At 39.1% G+C, this 24,590-nt stretch overlaps 1 protein-coding gene and 1 pseudogene across 1 annotated transcript in view; both read left to right on the forward strand.

The window, feature by feature from the left end:
* Nucleotides 1-24,590, forward strand: part of Slc9a9 (solute carrier family 9 member A9) — a 711,270-nt gene that overhangs the window by 49,334 nt on the left and 637,346 nt on the right. Inside the window, exons 3-4 of the mRNA XM_012514271.2 lie at nucleotides 7,536-7,613; nucleotides 9,327-9,403. Coding sequence (XP_012369725.1) covers nucleotides 7,536-7,613; nucleotides 9,327-9,403 — 155 coding nt within the window. The remainder of the gene's footprint in view (nucleotides 1-7,535; nucleotides 7,614-9,326; nucleotides 9,404-24,590) is intronic.
* On the forward strand, nucleotides 9,906-16,196 carry LOC111816202 (annotated as a pseudogene).

Genomic DNA, 24,590 nt, shown 5'->3' on the forward strand with positions numbered 1-24,590 from the left:
TTACAATGCACTTTATTATTTAATCCTGATTATAGAACAGTTCTTAACTTTTCTTCCTTTTTTTTTTTTTTTTTTTTTTTGGCAGAACCAGGGATTGAACTCAGGCCCTTGCACCTGCCAGGGAGGCGCTTCTTCCACTGAGCCCTCTCCCTGACCCCCTTTTCTTCCATTTCGAATGAGTGTAATTTAAATCCATTGCTAGTGGACTTGAGAGAAACTCAGTCTGGGTAACACCCACCCAATAGGTCTTATCTCTTCCTCTGTCTCTTAGGAGCCATTACCTATTTCTGTTCCCCAAATGTGTCTGTGCCTCCTACCCGCAAACATTACTTCAACATTTTCTTTCAAGGCTGTGCCAACCAGAAATTTTAAATTCATTTGCATAGCTACTCTTTAAATGCAACTGTAGGATGTAGATATTTTCGTGGTTATGGTGCAAATGAAAAACTGCAGCTCTAAGACATCAAGTTAGATAACCAATCTGGTCAATACATGGTATATCTTACTATGTTTTCTGAGTCCACCCTTCTTTCTCTCACTCTGGTGCTTCTCAATGCAAAACAATTTGAGGCAGAGAAAAGAAAATGCACACACCTTGGCTGGGCATTGTGGGGCATGCCTGTAATCCTAGTACTAGGGAGGCTGAGGTAGGAGTGTTGCTGTGAGTTTGAGGCCACCCTAGGCTTCATAGTGACTTCAAGGCCAGGACAGACTACAGAGCAAGAACCTATGTCTAAGAGAAAAAAAGAAAAAGATGGAGAAAGAAAACACATATCCTTCAGTAGTTTTAGGCGCTTCTCGAAGCTGCCTGTCCTGACAGAGCCAAGTTTTCTTTGAAGTCTCCTATTCATATTCAAGATGCATACAGGTCTGGAATTTTACTTTTAAACACATCTACACTAATTTTAATATTTAAAATGATTTAAATTACTTGCTACCCACTGTAACTGAAACTCCAGGAAGCTGCTAGCTTTCTCTGTGGCTTGGGGAACCTTGTCCGCTGCCCCAAAGAAGCCAAAAGATCACAGCAGCGGGTGTGGGGGTTCCATGGGTAGATTCACCTCCTCCCTATCCTTCAAAGCCCAGCTTGTTTTCCGTTTCAAAATCAAGTATTCTTGCTGACTCAGAAGCTCAAAGCAGTGTCTCTGTCCTGAAGAGCTCCATGCCATCTTACCTGAAAGCCTCATGTCTACAACTGTACAGCGTTTTTCTTTCTTTGCCCATCGCCTTCGTGGAATCAGCTTCTATCATTTATAGTTTCTTCATATTCCTTACAGCATGAAGAGGACTGCTAAATTTTTAATGAATAAAGCATTGAAGGTTATTGAACATATTATTGTGCTAACAGTGTTTACTTGTCCAAGGAATTAGCCATTGCCAAAATAATAAAAGTCTAGTTCTTAGTCCTAAATTTTGCTTAAAGTAGTCATGTTAGCCCAGCGTTCCCCTGGAAAGCACCATTAGTGTGCTGCGCATCTATATTTAATTCCCACTGATGTCCCTGTCATGGTGATTGACACTGGGCATGCCGTGAGTTTCTTCCCCTGTCTCTAGAAGATGGGGATGACTGCATCTGGCAGCCACCACTCAGGAATGTTGTCAGAACTGATGAAACAATGCTTTTAAAAGATCCCTTTGGAAGGACCAGGCCACGTACATCACTGTTGCTCACTAGGGTGGTTACTTTAGGGCCTATTTATTTAGCAGTTCATCATACACTGATGTTTCTTCTCACATAAGTCACACTGAGTTGTTGTTTGCCCTAATACTCAGCTGAAAATAGAATTTGTGTTTATAACCTTCGGATGATCTTGGGCATCAAACTTGGTATACTCAGGCTACTCTTGGAAATGTTCTAGCTCTTCATCAGCGTGGACACATACCGGGGTGATTTCTAGCCAAATATTTGTGCATACATGGGTAATATTTAAAATACACTGCATCATTCCAAACATATGCTATCCCCCATATTAGCTTTAATATTTGAACTCTATAGTTAAAAATCTCACCGCTTCTGTAAAACATACGCCATGCTTTCATCCCAAGTCTCAGGTCTTTTCCAAATTAGTCACACCATGTAGTATAATAGAACATTTAAAAAAGTAAATGACATAAATTTTAAATTCTGGTAACCATCTATAAATATACTGATTGTCATTAGCCACAAATGTTAAAAGTAGTGTTTCACTCCTTCAGTTGCATTAGATACAGGTCAGGTGCTTAAAGTAATAGGTCATGTGGCTTTGGCCACCATATTGTACAGTACAGTTGTAGAATATTTCCACGGTCACAGAAATTTCTGTTGGCTAGAGCTTGTCTGTAAAAGACTAATGGAAGTCCTCCTACTGAAAATGTTTAGCATTTTGCTCTTTTGTTTCACTGTCTCACATAGATTTATTTCCTTCATATTGTAAAAAAGGAAAATGTCATTGTTTGGGCTTTGAAGACAGCCTCACCTCTGAAACTATGGTTTGAACCTAAAGTCTCAGAAACATGACAAGTATAATTCCCATCTAGCTGTTAGTACAGCGGCAGATCCAGCCACTTCTGAGAAATTGTCTGGGTTTGGAGTTACTCCCAGAACTCTGATTTAGCGGTTCCTAAGCTTACAGCATGTCTGAAAGGAACACAAATCTGTTTTGTATATACAAATAAATCCTCATATACTGCGTGCCATTGCCGGCCTGCCAGTTTCGTGTGGCTGATCCAGAAAATATAATTCAATAGCGCATTAGTTAACCTGCACACAGGAAATGGGGCGTTCTGGTTATTGAAATGTTCTTGTTGAGTGATTAACCTGAGGCTTGCAAAGTGCTGAGGCCCTCGGTTTTCCGCCTGGAGGCTGTGCCACTGCGTGCCTCCCTCCCAGCGACCACAGCTGCGCTGCTTCATACATCTGTATGTTAAAAACTTTATTCAACTTGCTCTACTCCTGAGGAAGCCTCATAAAAGATAAATAAACAGCGGTGTATCTGCTCATCTTAGAAAAGAGAATGGCTTAGAAGGAGAATTAAAATCTTCACATATTTTAACCTTCAAGAGTTCTTGAAAAGCCTTTTTTTTTTTTTTCCCAAAGACTCGAAAATATTTATTCATACACTTTATTCATAATAAATATAAGTGCTGGCCGTCAGCCATTTCTGCAAAAACTTTACCCTTATTAATTCATTTATCTCTCATAACCACCTTGTTATTAGGTATCACGATACTGTATTTGGGGTAAAGATGAGCAGTTGAAGCCCAGAGACTTAAGCGGCCACCAAACTCGGGGAAGCTGGGATGTGAATCCAGGCTGCTTGGCTCTGAGTGTCCACCTTTAAATCCACTCTAGATAATTTAGGTAACAGAAGAAACCTAGAGCTGAAATGATTTGCTTTTAGATTAACTGACTCTCGCTTCATACATTAAAAGCTAGAGAAGGGCTGGCCAAATAGCTGAGTGGACTAAAGCACCTGCTTAGGCAAAGCCCATCAGCTGGGGTTCGATCCCTGCACCACATGCTGTGCTGGCCCCACCCCGGGGTGCGCTGGGATGGCGACTGAGACTGGACTTGGTGGTGCGCGCCTGTAATCCCAGCACTTGGGAGCCTGAAAAGAGGAAGACCACTACGAGTCCAATCTGTGCAGTGAGACCCTGTAGACCCTGTACTGAATACATAAAAGAAAAAAATAAAAGAGAAGGAAAAGCTAGAGATTCAGGAGCTAAAACGTGATGTTGAAATACTACTGCCTCTAACCAAAAGCAGTTGTAAGATTTCTAGACCCAGACAGAGAGGTGTTAAGAGCCTAGAATAAATTATAAAACATAATTATAAATTATAATTATCCTGGAAAACTTAGGCTAATTATCTAAGAAAAATAATCTACCTTTTTATCTGGAACAGATAAATCATTTTTACATTCTGTGTTGATTATTGCTCTTAAAGGGACTTTTTTGACTCGGGCGTTTTGAATGAGCCAATGTAACAAAAGAAATAACTAGAATTTAATCTTGTCTGCATCATGCAGAATATACAACTTTTCTAAAACTGTGGAATATAAGATACTGAGAGGAAACCAGAGATTTTTTTTTAAATTTTTTTTTAAATTAAATTTATTTATTTGTGTGTGTGTGTGTGTGTGTGTGTGTGTGTGTGTGTGTGGCCAGCTCAGCCCACCAGGGGGCGGGGCTGGCTGGCATGTGGTGCTGGGGATTGAACCGCATTCCCTGTGCTTTGCTAAGCTTGTTCTAAGTAGCTGCTTTAGACCACTGAGCCATCTCACCAGCCCCAAAACCAGAGATTAAAGAGCTGCTACTGCTTAGCAGACCTTAGGCTTTCTTAGTTCCATAGGCAAAAACCCTAGAAGTGGTTTCTTCCTTTCCTGTTATTCCTAACACTTACTCTAGCGACTGTCCGTTCTGTCTCAGTGTGTCTGGAAGCTGTCCTCTTCCCCTGGACTGCCATCGCCTCTCACCTGGATTATGGAGCAGTCACTCAAATGAGTCTCTTAAAGCACAAATCAAGTCCTTTCACACACCTGCTTCAAACCTGTGCATGTACCTCTTCCATCTTGCCAGTGCCACCTTCCTCCCCTCCGGGCTCACCTCCCCACTCTCCCATCTTTGGCTGCTCTGCCCAGCTATACCAGCCTTCCTGCACATCCTCAGACACATGCAGGCACATCCTGCCTCACAGCTCCGCATGCGTGTATTCTTCTGTCTGTCTGGGTTTCTCTTCTCTCATCTCCTCACCTATGGATGGCCCCTTTTCTGCTTTTGTATCTCAGGTTACAGGTCTCCTCCCAGGGAGCCCTCCCTGACCACCATCCTAAACCCAAATCCAGGTTATCCCTCATCATTTTCTTCACAGTGCTTGTTGTGACTCAGAGGGATTATTGGTCAGTTTGGTTAGCAGGTAGCTAAGCAGTTGGTTTCATCTCTGTTCACTATCAGGGAGGTTCCCAAGGGCAAGAGCTTGGTCTTGGTCACCATTCTGTCTTGGTGTCTAGTACAGATCCCAGGGCAAGGAGTTTGTTTTAGATGATTAAACAAATAAATTTTCCTACCTGATAGGAGCCAATCATTTTTAGAAAATGACACTGAAGTAAATTGTCTAAAGTTACATTTAACAACATACTTTGTTTACAACTCTGCTAACAAAATTCCCTCAAGAGCAGCAAAATACTGGAGGAATAAATCTTAAATAGTTCACTATTTAAGAAGGTAGACTTACTCTTTTTTAAAAGTATACAGTATGTGAGAAAGATTTGGAGAATATAATGTAAATCTCAAATCTCACTTCTATCGATTACTAGCTGCCCAACCTTGACAAGCTGAAGCCTCTCTAAACCTCTGCTTCCTCTTCCGTAAATGGATTTATGTACCATTCATAATGCTTACTTTGCTGCCTGCAGTGGTGGCCTAAGGATGAAATGCATGAATTCTTCATCTTATTTTTCCTGTGAGGACTAAGAGTATCAGTGATGTACCCCGAGGGTGGGGGGCACAGGCACATGGGCTGCCATGGAAACGTCTCCTCCTTTCTGCTTGCTGACCTCATTCTTTTTCCCTGGTGTTTGGGCGTAGCTAGTGTCCATAATATGATACCTGCATTTGGATATGCCATGGAAGGTTCAGAGAGAGCTGAGGCTACTACAAGCGCTCCCACCAATCAGTGAATAAACTATACAACATATTCCAGCCAAGAACCGAACTAGCTACCAGGTGGAGAAACATACCAGTATAAGGACGAGTTCTTAGCTACAAAAGTGGACATTTTAGTGGAAGAAGTGAAAATAACATGGATGACACCATGCAATACAACAAACACTGCCCAATTCATATTATTTTGTCTAGTGAAATTCTGTATCATTTATAACTAGGTATTTTAATATCATTCAAATATTAGGTATTTTAATATCATTTTTACTCTCTTCAAAAAATTAAAAAAATTAAAAATTGATAAGGGAGCCAGGGAGATAGCTCAGTAGAATAAGCATTTGCCTGGCCAGCGCAGGGTCCTGAGTTCAATCCTGGTTCTGCAATAAATAAATAAATAAATAAATAATAAAAAGTAAAAATAAAAATTGATGGAACTAGAAAAAAAATACAGCATGGACGAAACCATTATTTAAGACAAGAAAGCATAAGTACACAGGCCTGACTAAAAGCAAGGTTGGGCAGAAAATCAGTTATTCTCCTTCCTGTAATTGACGAACATGTTAAATGCTCAGAGAGGGTGTGTGTGACAAGATGAGGTTTAGAGATCTAGCTCTAGCCTCCTTTCTGCAGAAGGGAAAGCTTTACAGGCTTCAGGACCCCTGGGGAACCAAGAGCTGTCACCTACTGAAAGTCAGCCAGTCTGTGACCGTGCCAGTGCCCGAGAGGCCTCTAGTCCATTACACCCCACTCTCATGGGTGGGATGATACTGGAGGATCAATAATGTATTAGGCAACAACACGTCATTGGGGAGGGATTGAGGCTAATCAGAATTGATTCAGGCACCATTGTGATCCTCAACAAGCTCCCAGTATAGCAGGGAAATGTTCAAACACAGATCAATAAACATGCAAAATAGGTCACAAAACACAGGTGCTATAAGGAAGACCCAGCATGGTGCAGAAACACAAAAGAGCATAGCCTAGGAGACCACGAAGATTTTATAGGAAATTCACTTTAGATCCAGCGTCAGAGTGGAGTAGGATTAGCGACATACAGGAGAGGAAAGTGCAAATTATAGTTGCGAAATCCATACAGATGAAAGACTAATGGTGAGAAAGTGCTAGTGGTGAAATAGTAAGTGACAGCATGTAAGAGAGGTGAGGAGAGGGGAAGGAGAAAGACAATAGGTAAAAGGAGCCAGGGAGAGGCAAGGACAGTTTTGAAGGTTAAGTGACATGTTACTTTCAGATTACCAAACACTACAGTGGATACTGGACCCAAGAATTTATATAACTCATTTCATTTGTACTTCATACCAATTCATACATGGTTTTTGATCAACTTTGATTTAAAATGTAAATAAAAAGCAAAAAAGAAGTAGTACAAAAATCTATTTTCATTTTCAAATGTGCTTCCCACAATCTGGAAAATATTTTAAATTTTGGAGTAGGAAAAGTGGAGAAAATGAAGTCTACATTTTCATAGTTTTTCTTATTTATGAAAAATTATAAATAAATCCTAGTGAAGCTGAAATAGCTGAGCACTACTAAGTTCTTATATCAGAAAAAAATATAATGAAAATATTTCAAATAGGAAGAATTAATATCAAAAGAAAAAACTTTTCCCTAGTGACAGTTCGTTAAATTTTTATGGCTACTGTTATTGTTAGCAATAAGAGAAAAATTATACATTTTTGCATTTAAAATATTGCTTATATTATATTACACTTATGAATTTCCAAATTTATATCTTATTCTATTTTTATCTTGTAATTTAATAGTGCTTACATGCTTCATACAAGCTTAACAAAATTGACTATAATTGAGTTTTTAAAATACATTTTAATGGCCTAAAGGAACATAATTCTAACTGTTTTTTGCTCTTTTTCTGGCAGATGACATTTGACCCAGAAATCTTCTTCAATGTTTTACTGCCACCAATTATATTTCATGCAGGATATAGTCTAAAGAAGGTAAACATATAAAGACAATTTTCTTTTATTCTTATTATGTAGGGAATGTACCAGTACTAATGAAAACAGTTATTTTATAGACCTGCCTATTTGGCATACCTATCACTATCTGATGTAATAAAATTCAAACCTAACATAGTCAAAATTCTTCTGATCTTACTTTCTCCAACACTCAGGCCATTGGCAAAGTGCAGTTCTTTTATTTTTATTTTTATTTTTTGTATTTTAGGGAAGGGTCTACAGGGTGTTCAGAGTCTCACTACTAGATCAGACTCATAGTGATCCACCTGTTTATAGCTTCCCAAGAGCTGGGATTACAGGCGTGCGCCACCATGCCCAGTCTCAATTGCTGTCTCAGCACTGGCACGGCAGGCCTGGTGATCCAACCCCTGGACCCTGGGCCTGCTTACGGGTGCTTTAATCCATGAGCTATTTGGCCGGCCCTCAACATGTGGTTTTTGAACACTTGAAATGAGATTAGTCTGAATTAAAATGCTCTGCAAGTGTAAAATAAGAGTGAGATTTTAAAGAGTTGGCATCTTTACAAAAAGAGCCTAGACTGTCACAACAATGTTTTATATTAATTTCATGCAGAAGTGATATTTTGGATATATTGATTTAAACAAAAATTTATCAAAATTCATTCCATCTTTTAACATTTTGTTTTAATATGACTGCTAGAAAACTTTTAAATGACATGTGTGGCTTGCATTGTACTCCTCTTGGGAAATGTTGTTCTAGACAATAACTGAGTTTACTTATTAATTAACATTATGTTTATCCAGCGGGGTATAAACTCCAGAATGCTGCTGTTGTTGTGGAGAGAAGGCTCGGTTTTGCAGTTCTGCTCCCTTGCCTGGAGATACACAGGCATGGCCTGACCTTGCACACTGCACAGATTAAAAATTCATGTAAGAGTTTAAGTGGTGGCGCTCCGCATGCTGCAGAATGAGGCTCTGGCCTGCAGACCCCTGAGATGAGAAGCAAGTCTGCTGCTTTCCTGGTGCCCGCTCTGCTCCGGGGCTCCACTGGCCTCCCTTCTTTGACCTGGCCTCTCCAGGAGCCAGGCAGCTTCTGCATTACGGTCCTGATGTTTTTGCTGCACACTCCAGGCTCCTTCTTGCTATCAGACCTAACTAAGGAAATGGAGGGGAGTTTTCCTAGGCAAGCATTTGAAGAGATTTGGGAGGCTGGATATATTTAGGTCATCTTTTCTCATCCTCAGCCCCAATACAAGGCATCCTTTTGTTTTTTATTTCATTAATCATTCAGGTTTTCAAAACTTGGTTTCATGACATTCAGAAGACATGCAAAAGAGAAGCCAGTGATTTAATAAAAAAAAAAAGGCAACGTATGTCAAATTGTAGTTTTTAAAATGCTAATGATGTTACATGTACAACAAAACTTATTGAAAACTGTTTCCTCCGTCAATTGTCCCAGAGTCCTAGGTAGAGCTTGCCCCAGCCCCTCTCCTTCCTCTCAGGTCCACTTAATTGGGGCAGTTGTCATATTCCAGATGTGGTTTTTCTTTTTTGCTTTGTCCCTTGCAAGGAGATCACTTAGTCTCTATAGACACAGCAAGGTCAGAAAGGAGGCTCCAAAAACAGAATTGCCTAAATGGGGAAGAAAAATGATTGTTAACGTATGCAGTTATTTTTATTTCCTATTACACTAAGAAATGCTACTCTTATGAAATATTTCTTTTCTCTCCAGAGACACTTTTTTCAAAACTTAGGATCTATTTTAACATATGCCTTCTTGGGAACTGCCATCTCCTGTATCGTCATCGGGTAAGTGGCATTCAGAGCTCAAGGTGAAATTTTGGGTGTCTGGGGACCAGTGATCCGCAGGAGGGATCTCAAATTTCCTGTGCTCGTGCTGGCTGGGGCAGGTATCTATGGTACTTTTCAGTCTACCATATCTGGAATTTCTGTTTTGTTCCTTTGCTCTATTGCGGTGCTGAGGATCAAAACCTGGGCCATCTGAGTTCCGGGCGAACACTCTACCACTGAGCTCCACCCCAGGCTTAGCATTTCGCGTATTTACACATTCTGTCCAACTCAATCCTAAAGTTTACGTGTCTTCTCTGAAACAAAAGCTTCAAATAAAAAAAAAAAACCTATAATTGGATTATGGGATTTTCTGTGTGAAGTTTGGATTTCTTATTTAGGGAATGTGGATCACTTGATTAGAGTTGTATGAAGCATATTGTTATTTTTTTCCTTGAATAATGTATTGAATTGTTTTTCTCTTCACCTTTGTAAGACCCTATCTGTCTTTGACAGGAGTACGATGGTAACTATATGTCAAGGTTTTCTTTCTAGTGGGAAGTTTACAAGAGAGCAGCCTGCGACAGATATGTCCAGGTATCAGGAGAACTTTTAATGCTCGACAGCTTTTTGGTTGATACCCTGTAAAATGTGGATGTTTTCCTTCAATTTGTTTTATTATTTATGCTGCTGAGCCCTAAATCAAAATGTAGAGACTCTGAATTGTACCTTATGATAAAGCAACAGTGTGATCCAAAATGGTGAAGCCCGTCCAATTTATTTATAATCCTAAACAATACATTACCGTTCTACTACAGAAAGAAAGTCCCGGTGCAATGACGGGGATGGTGTAAATGTCTTCAACTGCCTGACATGGTTGACACTACGCTTGACTTTTACTGCTTAAGTGCTGGCACCCCCATGCCACAAAATTGGGCTCTGGCCTATAGGCTTATAGCTGTCACAGCCCTGAGCAAGAAATGGGTGCTAAAAACACACCCTGGTGACAACCCCAGTCTTTCTCTTACGGAGAGCTGAGTGGTGCCAGTGGAAGGCTGACGAGATGGCTCTTCTCAAACTGAAAGGAAGGGGATTCCGTACTAAAGGCTGTGCCACATAGTTGTTGAGTCAATACCGGAAGAACTTGACTACATAACCTGAAAGCATCTGGCATGATTAAGGCAGAGAATAAGTTAAAGATTTTAGTACCTGAAGGTAGAGGCTTACAAGAAATAAGGGAAGAATATTGGTAAGTCTAGTCATTTAATACAGGATATGGTAAGAAACAAAAATGTATTTCTATGCTGTTCATCTTAATTTATAACCTCAGCACATTTCAGTGAAAGATGCCTACTTAAATTCAGACCAAATGCACACTTTTGTAATTTGGTGATCCCTTTTAAATAAGATATACTGAACATTTAGGAAATTATATTTTTCTAAGAAATTAATGGTGGTGGAGCTGGGGAGATGGCTCAGTGGAATAAGTGCTTCCCTGGCAAGGACAAGGGCCTGAGTTCAATCCCCAGTTCCACCAAAAAAAAAAAAAATAATAATAATAATAATAATAATTAATAATAATGGTGGTAAGAAAAACCAAAGAAATTTATTGATTACTCTCAACCAAAGAAATTTATTGCTTACTCTTTCTATACCATGCCTTTAAAAAAATTTTTTTTTGGTGGAACCCAGGATTGAACTCAGGCCCTTGTGCTTGCCAGGCAAGCACTTATTTTACTGAGCCATCTCCCTGGCCAAAAAAGTTATTTAAATAGATTATTCTATTTAATCCTTAAAATAATACTATTAAGTAGATATTTATTAACCTCATTTAATAGATGAGACAATTGAATTATGGGAATAATAACCTAGTGGGAATTTACAAAGCTAAGATTAGTAACTAGTTTGATTCCAAAATCAAATTCAAATACAAAAAAGCTCATTGAATATTATCACTAAAATGTCAACATGCCAATCAATATTCACTCAAGTTTCAAACAATATACACATGTTTCTCTCTATCAGCCCCCCAGGAATTATCATACACATGAAAGACTTTCATTTGGGTATATTGTTGCTGTCTAGCATGGATCCTTGCTTTAGTAGAAATGAAAATTCAAACTTAAAGCACAAATCTACAGAAAAAGAAGCTTTAATTGGAAAGTCAGAAGGAAAATAAGAAAGCACTAGTTCATGTAGCTAGAAAGAGTGAACTCTGACATGGGATTAGCCTGCCTTGCGGGAGGTACATTTCAAGGATTAGCTGGTAGGCTGAGGTCAGGTTAATGATTTTCTCAGTCCTAGAGCTGTGGCTTTGGAGTCCGAATGGCTGGCAGATGTTTCTTTTCCCAGGGAAGCATTGTCTGTCTGTGGTGGTCTCAGTCATGTGTGGCTCAGCCTTTCCTGGAATCCAGGAAAAGGGATTATAGGCTTACGCCACCACGCAATATAACAATACCTCTTCTAGTAATAATGTTAGAGAAACCCTTTGACTTAGTATTTTTAAAGCATTAACTATGTATATTTAATATATATATTATGGCCGTGGTTGGAGGTGCCTGGACATAGCTGAATATCCGTGAAAAATCTCTTATTTTGGTGTCCTCAGTGTTAAAAGGAAATAAGACCACGTAAAGTCAGGGGCTAGCACCAGAGGCATTCCTCAAATAGTCAACATGTCTCTACAGAGCTGAGAGATTTGACTCAAGATGTACAGTAACAAAGGATACAGAATGAAGGTCCGGCTTTGTTCTACTTTTAGTTACCTTTTAGGCATCTGGAGGCCCAGTGAAGGATCATAGCAAAAATGGATTTTTTAAAAGTCCTTGACTGTCTCAGAAAATGACACAAATTATATGCTCAATGAGTGGCAGGTGAAGGCCCAGGTTCCTGCCCGTTCTCCATCCCTGTAGTGGTCCCTGACCATATCAGGACTGTGTCAGCACCCATACAAATTTCACATTTTTGAGGGGAAGAAGAGATGTCTGAGTTTATGCAGATATATTTGGTATGATATTAGCCAGAGCAAGGATTGAAGATACCCAAGTGAACTCTGGGAGAATGATTTCACAGGGTCCGTGAATCCTCAGAAGTCACCTCATGGAAAACAATGAGGCAGACTTTGTGTGCTGTTGAGTTCAGTGGTTGCATTTTGTGTGTGTGTGGGGGGGGGAGCAAGGGATTGGCTAAGGATCCATGCTGGGGAGTGGGTTCCACACAGCACTGTCAGAGGACATAAGACGGGGTCCTGGAGAGTCAGGGCCTGAAGGCCAGGAAGCCTCAGATGAGCACAGAATGAGAGAGGATGAGTATGTGGAATGTGAGGTGTGGCTCATTTTTAGTTTCTTCCCAGCCCTGAACTCTTTATTTGTATCCTCTCCTTTTGCTGTCAGTGCTGTTGTTATCCTCACGCGTACATCTGAGGATGCCGGGGCTAACACTTGTCCAAAGTTACACTGTACATAAATGCCAGCCTCACTGCAGAACATCTGTGATTGAATCCCTTTGTCCTTCTCCTAATATAATATGATTTCCTGTAGTATTTTAAAGCTAATAGCTATCTTTTCTTAAGGTTTCAATAACTTCAGATTCTTACATTTCTTTTTCTTCTTTTTAAAATGTATTTTGAAGAGAATGCAAAAGTAATAGATAAGATGTTTGAAACAATACACAATTAAAAAATAAAATGATAGGTATTCAACCATGGTTGTTAAATTGCACATTGCTGTCTTCAATGTACTTGCTCAGACTATAGATACTAGCATATAGAGTCAGTCAAAGCAAATTTTTAAGCATTAACTGCTACCTTTAAAAAACTGATAGAAATTAACAGTACAATCATCTTGACTGTCCTGTGTATGTACTTTCATGATTTTTCCCTTTCCTTTTTTTCTTATCTTGTTTCCATCCCCTCATCCCAATTGTTTATTCCTTATGCTCAGTTTCTTTCCTTTTTACTGTATCTATTGTACCTTTTTATTATTATTTTTGAATGTATTTGGTTATTGCAGGGTTTCACCATGCAGCTGGGACTTGTGGTGATGCTCCTGCTTTCAGCATCCCCAGCACTAGGATTACAGGTCTGTGCTCCCATCTCCTGACTCTGGCTGCTCAGCAGGCCCTGAGGGCAGGGCCAGCATGGCATGTGGTGCCAAGGTTTGAATTGCAGTCCCTGCACTTACCTAAGCTCGCCTAAGCAGGAAATTTAGATCACTGAGCATTCTCGCCAGCCCCCTATTGTACCTTTTAGATTTACAGTTTAGGTTAGATTTAGATTTAGATTTAGGTTAGCAATTATGAAAAATCCAAATATTTAAGAGTTAGTTTCCAGGCGTGGTAGTGGTACACACCGGTAATTCCAGCACTTGGTAGAATTGCTGTGAGTCCAAAGACAGCCTGGAAAACATGATGAGACCCTGCCCCCCCCCAAAAAAAAAGGCTGTGAAAATAATTTGAAAGAGAGAGACACCTGTCCTTTTCTTATTGGAAATAGTTGGAAAGGTGATTTGAATCCATTTTACATCTTTAGAATTATTGGACTCTTGGTAGCTGACTCAGGAAAACCTGGATCAATTAATTAATTTATTTAATAATTTTATTAAGAAACAGCAACGAGACAGTTTCAAAACCGATTAGTAGGACAGTTCTATAATTAATACATAGCATATTGCTGTATTCTTAGTGGTTATTGATAGTACAAGATGCAGACATGATATCTGGTCCACAAACACTATTAGAAGAAATCTTTCTATTCATTGAATTAATAGAAAGTAGCCATATATCTATCCTAACTATTTTGAATATACAGACACAAAATGGTCCTTCATTTGTATTCCCCTTTTTTTGCTTAGTTTTGTCAGAGAAAGTATCCCATTGTTATAGGGTGCATAAATTCAGCAAAATAATCCAATATAGCCCACTAGTCCATAATAGTAGTGGATTTTCTGTAGGACTGGCAATGTCAGAAGTTGCTGACTTGAGCCTTTTACAGCTCAGCATATTAATATGGCTTTACTTTTATACCTCGTTTTTACACTTTTCTGCTGGATGGTTAAGACCAAGATAAAGCAAGACCTATGTAACAAGAAATATAACTTTTGTATCTGACATGGTCAGTCAAATCCCTCAGGATTTATACTGAAACCCCATACTGCAGTTTGCAGATCCTTTGTCAGTGTCAGCCATGTGCATGAGCCACAGCCATGGATTAACCAGTTTGCTCTCTGTGAAAGCCTGAGAGAATGTCTTTTCTCCATTAGACTCTCCTTAGGCACACTCTACATCATCGATCACTTACTCTGTGGCCCCAAAATCTCCTTGATCAGAAAATTTGGGACACAACTGAGTTACATGATGTTACAGTACAAGTTCTCCTATGTCATGAGTCCTCACTGAACTTGAAAGGCTAGGGCCAAAATATTGGCTGTCCTTCCAGCCCTTCTTTTTCTCTAATTTTTGTCTGCAAACTTAGGTTGTTAGCCCTCTAGAAGAGAAGCTTATTATTATTATCCTACACCAAATGCAGTTGAATTTAACCTCACTATCTCTCTGAATAGATAGTGAGGTTAAAAACATCTTAGACATAGCATGGAACAGGTATTTTATATCAAGTATTGTTATGTTAAACCTTAAGTCCATACAGAATATTAAGAAAAATATTTTAAAAATAAAAAAAATTTAAAATAGTAATAAACAATTTCATATTTTTACACAGATATTTAGAACTCTTACCATATATCATATTGTAGCAGGGAAGTCCTACAACAATTTTTTCTTGTCTCTTCATTTATTACCCCCTTTTTTAAACAAACATTTACTTGATAGACAGTATGGCAGTAATTAGTATGACATGACAAGCAGTACATATTTAGAAGACCAGAATGACAGACATTCCAAGCATGACCTTCCTATTACACGTTGCTATCTTCAGTGCAGTTGCTTAGTTCACAAGTGTCAGCATATATAGTTGGTCAGGGTGAGAATCCTACCAAATAACTGCTAGTTTCAAAAACCTGAAGATTCTCAGGATCATTGCCTTACCCATCTTGTGCATATAAATGTATGGCTTTGCCCCTGTCATGTTTCCTAGCTTTTCTCCTTGACCTCTCTCCATTGTCTAATCCTTAAGTTCTCGCTTTCCTTTTTATTTGTGTTATACCTTTCTATTTGTATTTCTTCTTTTGAATTCTTATGCCAGGGAGACTATATAATACTTACACTGGTGGGTCTGAAAACCTGGATTTATAAACATAAAGTTGTTCACATTATTCCTGTCAACATTCCTCGGTACCGTGGATTTTCCTGTTGGGCTCCTTCATGTACATATCACACAAAGGCCATGCCTATCTCTGTCTACCTGTACAGGGGGAGGTGTGGGCCTGAAAGGGGCCTCAGAGATGTTCTTTCTTTGCCCTCTGTGTTATCTTGCCTGCTTGCCTGGGGAACTTCAGACCTAAGTGACTTAAGTCCTTATTTTAGAATTACTGTTGCCCTGTCTTTAACTAGGATAAGATAAGGTGAGGTTCAGGAGCTGCAAAATACTGAATCCTAAAGGGGACAGAGCTGCGCTGCCCCTGGTCCTCAAGTTGACGCAGTCCTCAGGTGTACTATCTCTGGCTCTTCCAGCATCGTCACCACGAAGAAAGTGGATCAGCAGCTTCGGCTGGAGGCTGGGCTCAACCGCGTGAAGGTTTCCCAGGCAGCTGCAGACTTAACACAGTTCTGCCTGCAGAACGCTCAGCATGATCCTCTGCTGACTGGAGTATCCTCAAGTACAAATCCCTTCAGACCGCAGAAAGTCTATTGGTTTTTGTAGTCAGTGAATTCTTAAGAGTTTTCCAGGCCATTTTTAACCAACCAGTGACTATTCAGAAAAAAGAAAATTGAAGCTTATACAAAAACTTCCCCTTTCTTAACATGTGCCATAACATACAAACTTCTACTTTTGTCAGTCCTTAACATCTGTCTCCCTGGATTTTCATGAATTTCTATTTCATGAGGGTATTTTATATACACTGGTGCCATCATATAATAAAATACTTAGTATTAAAAAATATAAAAAATTAAGGGGACAGAAGTGTTAATCTGGGATGTACACATGGCCGTATCTTTACAGTCGGTAGCTGAGTCATACCTCAATGCTTTAAACTCAGATGCTGTAGAAAATAACTGGTACCAAAAAAAAAAAAAAAGAGAAAGGGAGAGAGAAATAGAAGTTCTGTTATATATATATATATATATATATATATATATATATATATATATGCAAAATCCCTTTCAAAAACAATACCATTTTTCCTCTTAAATTTTGTAGTTATAAAAATTATATTGAGATCTCCATTTATATTGTCCTATTATATCAATACAATCAATTCAGACACCTTCTCAAACCTGCCTTCCAAGATCCCTTCTCAAATTTCTGCCCATTTTTCTTTTTTTAAAAAATCCAAATAAATACCCTTTATTAAAGAAAAAAGAAATATTGTTAAGCACCAAAGCTGTGTGTTATTACACTACATATACATTACGAGAAAGGTGAGGGCAGTACTTGGTGCGTAAGTCCTGAACTCTGAAGTCAGGTATAAAAAACATGAAATACAAAACAGTACAATAATTATAGTGCAGAAAATTTGCACTAATGAGCAAAAGGCAACAGTCAGAACAATTATCATAGGTTTCACAGTAGCGCTGCAAATGCTTGCTTCTTGTTTTCTTTGTACTTTTAATTGAGCATCTTTCTAGTAAATCTGCAGGAGGTATGCGAACAATCCACCATGTACTGTCCATTAATGTCCTGGTGAGAAAGCCATCCCTAAATCCAAGCGCAAATGCTAGTGCTTTTGCTTCTGCCCATTTTTCTATTAAGTTACTTTGTCATATTCTCATTAATTTGTTAAAATTCTTATTTGTTCCACATACTGTATTAACATATATATGTACTTGTAAATATGTCTTAGTTTGTGGCTTGTGCTTTTAACTTGTACCAAGGAGGTTCTTAATTTTAATGTAGTTAAATTTGTAATTTCTTGTATGGTTAGAATTTTTATATTTTGTTTAATAAGTCCCTCTTTATATCAGAGACAAAAAGATTTTTTTCTAAAGTGTTTGAAGGTTTTCTCTTCTGCAGCAATTTCATTTTCTGGAACTGATTATTATTTTTTTTTCTTTTTTTTCATGGCTTGCTCAGCCCACCCTGGGGGTGGGGCTGGCGCAGCATGCGGCACTAGGGATGGGCTACCGTCCCTGTGCTCTTGCCTAAGCTTGATAAGCAGATGCTTTAGACTGCTGAGCTATCTCATTGGCCCCCATGGAACTGATTTTTCTATATGATCAAAAATAGGCAACAAATTAAATGTTTTTCTTCTCAAACAGAGAGCTAGTTATTCTCCTACCTTTTATTGTCTAGTCCTGCCTTTCCCAAGGGTATTCTTCCATGTGGTTTTTATTTCTAGGCACTTAAACCTACTTGACTATAATCTTGGTCTATAATCTGTCTCTGCACCAAGCCCACACAGTTGCTAATTGGTCCTATTTGTGACAGCTTCACAGTCTTTATGTCTTATTAGGAAAGGCATAGGGATATTCTTCAGGAGTACCCTATTGTTAGTTCTTTAGTCTTTCATATAAATGTGCTCCAACACATGACCTGTGAATATACAATTCTTTAAAAAATTATATGTATATTCTTATTCTATTTATATTTGTATATTTTATAGTTATATTTCTAAGTATATTCCCCAGGGATCTATTTACACATGAACAAGAGAAAACCTGAAAATAGATATTTAATAGCAATGACTAGAAACTTCTGAAAAGAAGAGTTTTAAATGGTCAATAAGTATAATAAATCATGTTCACCATCTTTGGTTTTTTTTTAAATTTTTTATTTTTATTTATGTGTGTGTGTGTGTGTGTGTGTGTGTGTGTGTGTGTGTGCAGCTCAGCCCACCAGAGGGCGAGGCTGGCTGGCATGTGGTGCTGGGGGATTGAACTGTGGTCCCTGTGCTTTGCTAAGCTTGTTCTAAGTAGGTGCTTTAAACCACTGAGCCATCTCACCAGCCCTTGTTCACCATCTTTGGCCCTTAGAGAAATGCAAATGCAAACAACACACACATGAGGTTTCATGTAACTCCATGATACTTATTATTAAGAGCCCCAAGAATTACAATGTCATGCTGATGACATTATGGTAAAAAAAAAAAAAAAAAAAGTACACATCTGCACTGATTTGGGGATGTAAACTAATATGACATTTGGTCCAGCTGTCCTTTTTCTGGGTATCTAACAAGATGTTTAATGCCACCGTCTTAGTTTGTCTTTTGTGTGCTAAAAAAATTGCACACATCTTAGGAGAAAATTCAAATAGAAAATAATACATGAATGAACTTCTGTAACCCATCTCTATGAGCTTTGGTCCTTATAGTGTAGACCAGGCTTTACACTTCATGTTTGTTTTTTTTTTTTTTTTTGGCGGAACTGGGGATTGAACTTAGGCCCTTGCACTTGCCAGGCAAGCACTTATGCTACTAAGCTATCTCCCCAGCCCCATGTTTTGTTTTTGAACTTTCATTTTCTTATTCTTGACATAGTTACTAAAATTTAACTTACAGTGTATATTTGTAGTTCATCTGTTTTCAATAATTTGCAATGCTACATTTTATGTATATACTACAAATATTTATCTGTTCACCTGTTGGCTGGTATTATTGTTGATTAAATATTTTCATTAAAGTGAAAAAAAGGAAAAGGATATTTGTAGGGATATTGTTACTTACCATAGCAAAAACTTGAAAGCAACTCAGATTACACTGATAGATACATAGACAAATTCATTTACTGTAGTATTATATGCAATGTTTTTCTTTGGCAGAACCAGAGATTGAACTCAGCCCTTTGCGCTTTCCAGGCAAGCGCTTATTCTATTGAGCTATCTCCCCGGTTCCCTCTGCAGCATTATACAATAGTCAAATAACAATAAAGCGAAGTCAGATATGACAATACGGGGGAATCTCAGAAACAATGTGAAATCAATAAACTGAGGTTTCTAAAACTTCATTTTATTATGGTATCATCTTTATGAGGCTTACAAATGATTAAGTAATACTGGCTAAGCCTATATACATGTAACTGTGAAGGCACTGACGCTTTTTCTTTTACACATATGGGTCTGATTTATCTCACTTAGGAGCTCAGCCTCAAGTTTTATCCATTTAACTATAAAAGACTCCATTTCATCCTTCTTTATGGTTGAGTAGTCATCCATTATATTAAAAAAAGCATATCTTTTTATCCATTCTTCAATTGGTGGGCATCTGGGTTGCTTCCAAGATTTAACTATGACAAATTGTGCAGCTATAAATATGGGTGCACATATATTACTGTAGTATGATGCTTTTAATTTTTCTGGGAAGCTAGTAAGAAAGGGAATAGCTGGTTCAAATGGGACCTCCAATCCTGGTTTTTAAGGAATCTCCACACTGATTTCCACAATGGCTCTACCAGTTTACACTCACACCAACAGTGGGGAAGGGTTCCTTTTGCCCTACAGCCCTCTAGCATTTGCTATCAGTTTATTTAGTGATGATAGTCATTCTTTTTGGGGTGAGATGGGGTCTCAGTGTTGTTTTAATTTGCGTCTCATGAATGACCAATGTTGTTGAACATTTTTTCATGTATTTACTTGCCATTTGTATTTCTTCCTCAGAAGTAGCTATTTATCTCCAATGCTCATTCTTGGGTTGGGTCTTTGAATTGATGTTTTTCAATTCTTCACATATTCTAGATATGAGTATTTAATCTGAGCGACAATTGGCTATAAGTTTTCCCCCTCTGTGGGTTGTCTTTTCACAATTTCTCTTCTTACATTTGATAAGAAGAGAAATTAAAAACACCAAATTCCGTGGCATGATATTTCAGGGGAGACACAAAAATGAAATTGAAAGAAATGCACAAGAGAGATAAGTATTTGACAGTGTTCTGTCTCATGGGTGAGGGATTTTCCCTCACACGTCCAATATACTGTTATAACATAAAGAGTAATGTACATACATCTGCTATATATTCTCTTGCTTGTATGAATTATGTCAAAAAGAAAAGGAAAAGGGCATAATAAAAGGTGCTATTTAATAGATTTAAAAACTCTGACAGATTATGGGGCTTATTTCCATTCCTGGGAAATTGATTCTTCTATTGTTTCTTCTGTGTATTTTTAATAAGAACAACTAAGGGTGCAGGCAGCAACAGAGAGGCAAAAGTGCCGACAGTGTGTTTGCCAGTGTCCCCACGCTGACTTTTGTCACCCACAATGCCTCTTACATTTGCTCTCTTCTCCTATCTACTCCACCTCCTTCTTTTCAGTCCCTGTCCCTCCCTCCTTGCTGTTTCTGTCCCTGCACTTGAGGCTGTCTGGGCTGCCGCTGTCTGCTGCGGCTCCCTTTGCTCCGTGCCTTGGAACAGTGGAGCTCAGGAAGTGTGTTGAGTCAGGCTGGAAGGCCCACATCTTTGTGCATTCATTTACTCTCTGGGTTCTGACAGTAATAGCTGTCACTGGTCTCAGAGAGAAAAACAAATATGTGTCTGCTTCCCAGACACTGCCAAGTTAAAGAAAAGACCCTCTCTGATCTGTCAAGTACAGCAGAGATTCTTAGCAGTGTGGCTTCTCCCACCCACGTCACGGTGCCTGTGGCCTGTGTATCTGGCAGCAGAGGGGACAATGATAGGTACAGGGAAAAGTAACAGAAGCTGGGATGGAGGAGACTGCGCAGGACATCAAAGGTGCAGCTCAGTTGTAAAAGAGGACAGCCCTTAGAGCAGTGAGAGGATACACATTGTTCACCAGTCTGGTCATCCTGCCACAGCCTTGGACAGTGTTGGGGATGACAGTGACAGAGAAAAAGAAATAAGCTCTGAGAGGATCCAAGAGGGAAACAAATGATTCCCAACTCCAAGTTAGGAAAAAAACGTTGAAGAATGATACATAGGATATCATGGGAAAGGAAGAGAAATGTCTGATACAGAGGGAGAGGTGTATAAATAATTGAAAAATATTCTGGAAAAGCCTTATTAAACTTCCTGTGTTCTAATGAGCCTTAAAATCAAACAGTCTGTCCTAAGGGTTCTAACTATTGGATTCCTTTTATGTGAAATATTCAAATCTCAGCTGTTCCCAGTTCACCTTCATTCTTTAGTAGCCTCAGATGTAAATTCAAATTTTCTTTTCTCAATTTGAGCAAAATCTAATGAAAGACTTACAGTAAATATGGCACAGCATTCTACACACACACACACACACACACACACACACACGCACACACACACCCTCATGCACTAACTCTGTTCAAGTAAATGGTAAAAAGGGCAGGTACATCTATTATTGATATCTAACAAGCCACCCCAAGACTTTGTATCTTATGATGACAATCAGTTTATTGGTTCATAATTCTGTGTTTCAGCTAGGCTCAAGTGGGCAGTTCTATGGTTCTCATCTGAGGTCACTCATATACCAGTCCTCCCAGTCCCCCAGTGGCTTGGTTTAGATGGATCATCTAAGGAAGGATCACTCCTATGTCTCTTAGATGATTTTGACTTCTGGCTAATGAGTCCAGGGGCACAGATGAGATGACTCATCTCTTTTTCATGAGTCCCACATCCCTAGTGTGCCAGCTGTGGCTACTCCTAAGGTTGTAGGTCAGCATTCCAAGGTAGTGGAAATAACATAAAAATGCAAGGTTGTTATGACCCAATCCCAGAAGGCAGGTGACCCCAATTCTACTGCACTGTATTGGTGAGATTATTCAAAGGGCACTGAGACTCAACACGTAGGGAATAGGGAAATAGATTCTAATACTTGTTGAGAAGTTTGATTAAGTCACTTTGCAAAGGGCTATCCATACAGGAATGGTAACAATTATTGTGCTCTTTTGAGAAGTTCTAGCTTTTATAACAAAGTACCCTAGAGCTAGAGGCTTGCAAGCAATAGAAATGTACTTCTCACAGGCCTGGAGGCTGATATTCAAGGTCAGGATGTTAACAGTGTCAGCCACAGAGGGGCTAACTGACTGCCTGTTCATTAAACTTAATATTCCAGGACCAATGTATAATGAATTCCTGTGCTGATGACTCATTAAGAAGTATTGTGTAAAGTTCTACACTGATACAAAATTTTCATGGAAAAGTACACACAATTTGAATGAAGTGAGATAAAGAACTAGCAATCCATAACCATACATAGAAAAGTGACCCCTACTCAGCTAGACTAGGGAATTGTAGAAGTCTTAATGAACTAGAGAATTTAATTGCTTTTATATCACAAGCAGCACAGAGATGGGAAGGTGTGGGCAAATTAGCTGTAACTGCAGCAGTGTCTCTGCAGTAACCTGAGTTATGCTTCCATTTGCCTGGGGGCAGATGCAAGTGCATTTAGGAGAGGACAACAGTAAGGGGAGGGGAGTTGGCTTTTTGCAGCTTTTTCTCTTTGTTAGACAGTTTAAGAACAGTTTAAGGAGCTATATCACATGACCTTTATTATACCTTTCTAGGGAAAATGACTTGGAGAATAAATAGGCAAATGAAACCTATAAATCCTACACCAAACTGTAAACTACATTATCAAAAATATTGAACTTACTTGTGTGCTCCCGACATCATATTTTCTCTTCCACCTTCAGAGGTAAACCTTTAGTGTTTTTCCTGTTTTGTGGTGCTGCAGATCCACAACCCAGGGCCTTGAACGCACTAGGCAAATGCTCTGTCACTAAGCTACGTCTCCAGGGTGCAAGCTTCTGAGTTTTATTTGTTTCTTTGCAGACATTTTTCTGGTGTTGGGGATCTAGCCAGGGTCTTGGCACTGAGCTGTATTCCTCAGCACTTTAAAACATTTATTTTTGCTGTGTTTCATTTTATTTTAAATTTGGAGACAGTGTCTCCCTAAATTGTGCAGGCACTGCTCAAATTTATGATCCTCCTGCCTGAACTTCACAGAGTACTGACACTACAGCCCTGTACCATCAGGCCTGGCTCCAGAGATGAAGCTTACCCTGAATTTTATTTACAGTTTCTCTATGTATTTTAGTATTATGAAAGCATATCATTCTCTAGGTTATCAAGCCATTTTGTTTAATCTATTCATGATTTTCCCAGCATTCACCTGCATTATAGTTTTTAGCAATAGTATATCCACTTCTATAGACTATGCAAATGTGTGGCTCTCCCACTCTATATCTGTTCTGTTGGTCAAATTATAACTAAAAATTCCTATACTAGGCTTGGGCTTGGGAAACATATTTAGGAATCAAGAGAGGCTCATAGGAAAATAACTTGTCACCTAACATTTCAGGTTTATGCCAGAGGCAAGCATTAGGCCAGCAGCTGAGTGAGCATGTCTAAGCCTAGAAGATGGCACGGTGGAGACCAGCAGCAGGACAGGATTTGGGTGCTGCCTACTGTTTAGGGAGGCCAGAGTGCAGGCACGGCATAGTGAAAGGTCAGGGCGGCAAGGAGGGCAGCATCAGCTAGGTCCGGAGGCCCATGTTTTGGAGTTTGAATGCAACTGTAAGCTGTAGAGTGTTAAATGGGGGATAGGCACTTTTAAAAGTTTCTGAGACTAGAATATGAAACAGATGGAAGGAAGCCAAGGAAGGAAGCAAGAGAATAGCTCAGAGGTGATGGAGGTTTGACTCTACGAGCTTCTCAGGGAATTTGAGAGCTAACGGAAGGTGGCTGTTGATGAGACGTGGAGGTGAGGGCCAGCATGGGTGACCATCAGCTTTCTCACTTCAATCCCATGTGCCCTGTGGAGCTGACTGGCCAGTGTCGGATCACATGGACCTTGTTCGCTATTTCATTCCTTCTGTATTTTATTTCCTACTAAACTTAATCACTTAGTTTTTAAAGAGCAATGAAAATGCTCTTGTTGTCAGGCTGAGTCACTAATTGTGTTGCCAAGTGAATCAACTAATTAATGAGTGGATCTAAGCACAGCATCGCCTTTCATTGACAAAAGCGCCAAGAACCAAAGTGACAAAAACTAACACTCTCAGTCCTTTTGCTGTGTATTTGACCTGGAGCTGACCATTACACTTGTATTCATTATCCCATTTAATCTTCACAACCAGTAGCAGAGATCCGTGTCATTCCCTGCATAAAATGGGACATCGAAGGCTCCGAGTGTTTAGGCAACTTTTCTAAGATGTGACTGCTAAAAGAGTTTGTA

This window comes from Octodon degus, unplaced genomic scaffold, assembly GCF_000260255.1.
Source record: "Octodon degus isolate 3935 unplaced genomic scaffold, OctDeg1.0 scaffold00028, whole genome shotgun sequence".
Taxonomy (NCBI): Eukaryota; Metazoa; Chordata; class Mammalia; order Rodentia; family Octodontidae; genus Octodon; species Octodon degus.